This window comes from Cryptomeria japonica, unplaced genomic scaffold (genome assembly GCF_030272615.1).
Source record: "Cryptomeria japonica unplaced genomic scaffold, Sugi_1.0 HiC_scaffold_22, whole genome shotgun sequence".
Lineage (NCBI taxonomy): Eukaryota > Viridiplantae > Streptophyta > Pinopsida > Cupressales > Cupressaceae > Cryptomeria > Cryptomeria japonica.
Genome location: NW_026728844.1, coordinates 487,680 through 493,122, shown reverse-complemented (window position 1 = coordinate 493,122; position 5,443 = coordinate 487,680). Strand labels below are relative to the sequence as shown.

Genomic DNA, 5,443 nt, shown 5'->3' with positions numbered 1-5,443 from the left:
CGACCTCTTGATAGTCAGACCTCTCCCTATTGATAGTAAGGGGCCCTATCCCTCCTGCCATATGCGAAATTAGGGGGAGGCAGGGTGGGAGGGCCCTACTATTCAACGCCAGGGGCCCGGGCGGCTCGAACCTACAATATCACCGTTATGAGCGGTACGTTTCAACCGATTAGACGACTATAAGCCCCATTCTCTCTATTCAACCGAACCGATTAAACCATAAGCCCCGTTCTTTCTGCAATACCAATCCAATCCCCCCCCTATCCCTATCCTTATCTCTATATGGGATGGGATGGGGGCACGACCAATCCTGAATCTATTCTATTCTAGTCTAGATTTAGCCGGAGCCCTATTAGCTATCTGCTATATCTAGTTGGGGGGGCCCCCTATATATCTATGGCGATAGTGGAGGGGGAGGCCGACGGCCTACTAGAATCTATATAGCTGGGGCCCTATCTATCTGGGGGCGGCTATCCACTATCTAGTCTAGTCGGGCCGCTCTAGATATATGGATGGGCCCATAGTCTATGGAGGGGAGGGCTAGACGGGAGCAGCTATATAGAGTAATAGAGTAAGCTATATGCTATGCTATGCTCGGGAGGCCGAGCCATATCCAGCCCTTCCTCATCCCACCCACCCCGACAGTTGTATCTAGTTGAGGCCTTGACTGGGGGAGGGCCCCCTATCTCCCTATCCCTATCCCTATCTATATAGAGGGGGAGGGGGGGGGGCGGCTATGGCTATATGGGAGAATAGAATGAGGTAGAGGAATGGAATAGAATAGCTTCCCACCCACCCGCGATAGCGAATCAACCGATAGGTTGAGGACCCCTATCTATCCATCCGATATGCAGCGGACCGTAAAGATCTAGATGGATATACTATCAGATCGACGATCTGAAACATGGCAACAATCCTTTCTCCCCCAATTCTGTTCCGATACAGTAGGAGTAGTGAACCTCAGATCGATCTCCTCAATCCAATCCTCTATCCCCCCCGAGACAGTAGGCAGTCCATCTATCTATTCCATCAAGTCATGTCGCCTACTATTACACACGTAACATGAATCACTCACTCCAAGCATCTCATCTCGACAGCGTCCACTCCAATCCATACCCTAGTTTATAGTTCCTAGTCTCGAGTCCCCCGGGGGCCTATAAGCCGGGCCCCGCGGGTTCGGCAACTACTAGAATTCCCTCCCAACTACTTCTCCGTGTGTGGGGTTGGGTGGGGGGCGCCCCTTAGAATAGTAGGGCCCTTAGAATAGTAGGGGCCCACCCAACCGGCATCTATAGCCTCCCACTCGAGCCTTCTAGCACTTATTGATGCTTAATCTAGCAACGGCACGAGTGCCCCTACTATTCTATGGGGATCCCCTACCCCGGCTGGGGTAAATTAATGCGGCCCTACTATTCTATGGATAAACCTGCTATAATAAGGGCTAGAATCGAGCTCGCATGAACTGATTAATTGGTTCTTCTAGCCCCCTACTATTATAAGCTAGCCCCCTACTATTTGAAGGGCCCCCCCCCTATCCCCCCCAAGCTATAGTTCTATGGTTCCATAGCCGGGGGTTTATTAATTCCGCATCCATAGAATTGTAGGGCACGTCATTAATGCCCCTCAAATTCTATGGGAATAGAACGGAAGGAGGTTAGGGAGTTGTCGAAGGAGAGGGGCAATCACCCCAGTATATAGGTAGGGGTGCCGAAGAAGAGGAAGAATAGTCTTCATAGTTCTCGATTCATTGCATGCATTTCGTTTTCCCTTACCTCGATCATTCACCCCCATTTCGATTTGTTCAAGTAGAGATAAAGTAAACCATCCAAGGCCATATTCTTCCCGGGGTTCCCACATCCATGATCCGTAGCAAGATCCCACTTCCCCATGTTTGGGACCGTTCAGATGGGACACGTTTCACCGTAGCCCCCTACGGGAGCTCAGATAGTTCCCATTCCGTTATTAGCGTTCATTCCGCCTCCGTAGCGTTCAGACACCCCGCCCCTACTAGACTATATAAAGGGGGGGCCTACTCTAAACTCAACTATAGTCGGGGGGCCCTATTGAATTAGAGGGGGAGGCGGTCGGGTCCGATGCAGTACATTCCAGTCGGTTCGCGACTCAGGTCAACTAGTCTGTCGTCCTCCTCGTCATAGTCCTCTTGGAATCAATAGCATTTTGTCGGAATACGTCCCGTCTCTCCACCCTAGTAGTCCGAGTCCAAGTCCATAGTTGCTATGTAGTAGATGCCATGTAGTAGAGTACAGTATTATGCTCTCGACCGCCTCCCCCAGTCAAGGCATTTAGCCCCGGGGTTGGGTCTTTTTTTGGAGGGGATTAAATAGCGGACCACGCCTATAAAGGTAAACGTATACCAGAAAACCGACTATTGAGTCCGGATTCGAAACACCCTATAGACAGTAGGGCCCCCCCTATCTCTATAACTGGGCTCCTACCTCTCTATATTGGGGCTTCTCGATTTTGCTTATGTAGCTCACTGAGTATTCGATCGTGCGGAATCGAGAAAGGAGGTTAGCCCGGGCCCCTATAATTACCCCCCCCCCACCCGAAATGCAGGGTGGGAGGGCCCCTACTATTCTAAGGGCCAACAACTATTCCCTCCCTAGTGCTATAAGTCCCCCCCCACTGCCATACTATGCCCCCCACAATTGAATCTACCTCCCCCCGGTTATGCCCCCAGAATTGTAGGGGCCCTACTATTCAATTCTTCTAGCAGGCGTACATTAATGGCAGGGGGGCCCACACTCCATAGAATGTCGAGGGAATCAGCCCGCTAGAATAACCTGCTAGAATAAGCAACTATAGTTTCCCACCCTGCTGCCAACTATCGAGTGTTTACTGGAGGGCGAGAAAGCGAATAGTAGGGCTAGCAACGGCACGAGTGCCCCTACTATTCTATGGGGATTCCCTACCCCCAGCCGGGGGCTGGGGGACGCATCCTTAGAATAGTAGGGCACTGCTCGAATTGACGAATTCTAGTCGGTATATAGTTGGAGGTCCCCTGGGGGGTTCTATTCCCGTAGGGGAACTAGAATTCCCCATGAACACCCGGCCTAATCTATTGCCCCCCACCCACCCCCCGTAGGGGCCTCCCCCCAACTATCGAGTGCCCCTACTATTCTATGGGGGGCTAGCAGGCGTACATTAATCAAGAGGACATGTCGGGGTTGCCACTTATTCTAGCGGGCTGATGCCATTAGTGTGGGCCCCCCAGTCAATTAATTCGGCCCTACTATTTTCTATGGATAAACCTGCTAGCTAAAATAGTAGTAATTAATTAGCTTGCGTTCTGTAGCAGGCGTACATTAATTGAGAATACGCTCCTAATGAATACGCTAGAATAACTTGGAGGTAGATTCAATTGTGGGGGGCATAGTTATCACCCTGCAGAATAATGAACCGAAACTAGAATTCCCTGGGGTTCCAGAAGCGCCATAACTCTTCCAGGGGTCGGCGCCCATTAGAATAGTAGGGGCCAGCCGCCTCTTCCTCCCGCCCCCCCCCAGGGGCCCTCCCTCCCAATCTATAGCTCGATTCTAGAACTATTTGAGCGTCGATTCTAGAACTATTTTAGACGCAGGCTTCAATAAAGCCCTCGACATTCTATGGTAGATTAATGCGCCCCATAGAATTGGGCGGGGGCCCTTCGCCCCCCCCCCAATAATAATTGTAGATTATTGGGCGGGGGCTCGCCCTACAATTCTATGGGAGAGGGCCCCTCAAATTATATGGCCCCTACTATTCTAAAGGGGGCTATCCTCCGATGCCATAGAATAGTAGGGGCTTAATTAATCAGCTTGCTAGAATCAACGAATAAGGAGGGGGGGGGCTCGATATCGGGGGGTTCTATTGCCTCATCATCACGAAGTGAAATGAGTGACAGTATGATCGGGTTTGGGCACGAGGGGGCATCATGGAGCTAGTTCCCGCATAAATCCCTCATTCGGAGCCATAGAATAGTAGGGGCGAGCTTCCGTAATGAATGAAGATTCGAGAGGGGATGGAGTTAGAAGACGTGTTTCCAAAACAAGCGAGATACAGGTTGGGAAGGGGGAGTTAGCAGAGTCGAACAAGATTGGAATGGGCATGGAAACATGTATCGATGTACCGAATTGGCTAATGCTCCCAGGTTGATGCGGTGTATTCCACCAGTTGACAGGGGACTTAGTGATTGGTATATTGATCAGTCCAATACGGATGGAGATAGAAGCCAGTTCGACAGAGAGCTTTTGGAAGCACAGTGCACCCGGATAAATGAAGGACGAGATGAATACAGGGGTTAGACGAGCATCCCACACCCGAAAGGTGCCCCGCATAGGTTTCCCCCGAAACCCTCCAGTTACTAAGGTCAACAATGTGGGGAAAGCACCTATTCCCAGACCGGTTCCGGAAAAGCGGGGCAAAAGGGGATGTTTTGTCAACAAGAACGGAAAACTGCTGATAGCCACTGCGATATGAACGAGCAGACTCATCCGAGCTGCAGGGACATGTACATAGATCATTCGATAATTTTCACCTTGTTGAAAATCGGATGGTGCCACCCAAGGACTCGAATAAATGGCCATCGCTGTTAAGAACCACCGGAATCCAGGGATTTGCGCGTAGCTCCTGGAAATTAGGGACATGAAGAGGGAAGGTTGTAATAACGAGACGAACATGTGGTTTGTGGTTTTTTGACGAGAATCGCTCTCTCCTCTTCTAAAGACCAGGTGGGGCACAATTAGAGTTAGTTCCCGGCACGTCGATCGAGAGCATAGATCATAGACGTAATACGATTGGTGATGAGATATACGGGTGATGAGATATACGTAATACGGCCCCCTACTATCTATAGGCGAATGGTTATGAGATATTAGAGTACTGTGCCCCCCCCACCCCCCTACTATAGTTTCTAAAGGTCAACTAAACTACAACTACTATTATAAGGGGGTGGGGCCATTCGAATTTACGGCCTCGTCTTAGTACTGAACACATAAGCCCATCCCACTTTAGGACCTTTACCCTTTACCTCTAGGCGGGGCGGGCTCGGATAGATGCATCAGGCGTTGAGAGGAAGGATAAGTACGCTTCCAAAGGCGCATGGGGAGCAAACGGAATCAGATCCCCTCCTTTCTGTAGTTGCCGGTTCCTCCAGTACCTTTTCTATGCTCTGCGCAGGTGTTCTCTATGACCTCAAAGTCCGCTCCAATCGAGCATTTCTCTGCCCATCTATCCATCTCCGGATGCGGGCGGCCCTTCTTTTATATAATTCGCATGACTGCTGTAATAGTCGACCGGTCAAAACTAGATCAACTGGGTAGGGGGAGGGGGAGGGGCCCCCACCAAACTGACGTTCTAGTGAAGGGGAGAGGGAGGGGGAGGGGTAGGGGCCTAAATCTCCCTCCCACCCCAACCTTCCTACCATTCCCCCCACCCCTGCAGG

The 5,443-nt window shown here is 50.8% G+C and overlaps 1 protein-coding gene across 1 annotated transcript; it reads right to left on the bottom strand.

The window, feature by feature from the left end:
- Nucleotides 1-2,134: 2,134 nt before the first annotated feature.
- On the bottom strand, nt 2,135-4,781 carry LOC131077504 (putative cytochrome c biosynthesis ccmC-like mitochondrial protein). Its single transcript, XM_058015014.2, has one exon. It carries the CDS (start codon nt 4,677-4,679, stop codon nt 3,933-3,935), a length of 747 nt encoding a protein of 248 aa, XP_057870997.1. The 5' UTR covers nt 4,680-4,781; the 3' UTR covers nt 2,135-3,932.
- Nucleotides 4,782-5,443: the final 662 nt, after the last annotated feature.

What these genes read in the sequence shown, in the direction of transcription:
- LOC131077504 (XM_058015014.2), bottom strand. Translation starts at nt 4,679, where the DNA reads ATGTTCGTCTCGTTATTACAACCTTCCCTCTTCATGTCCCTAATTTCC.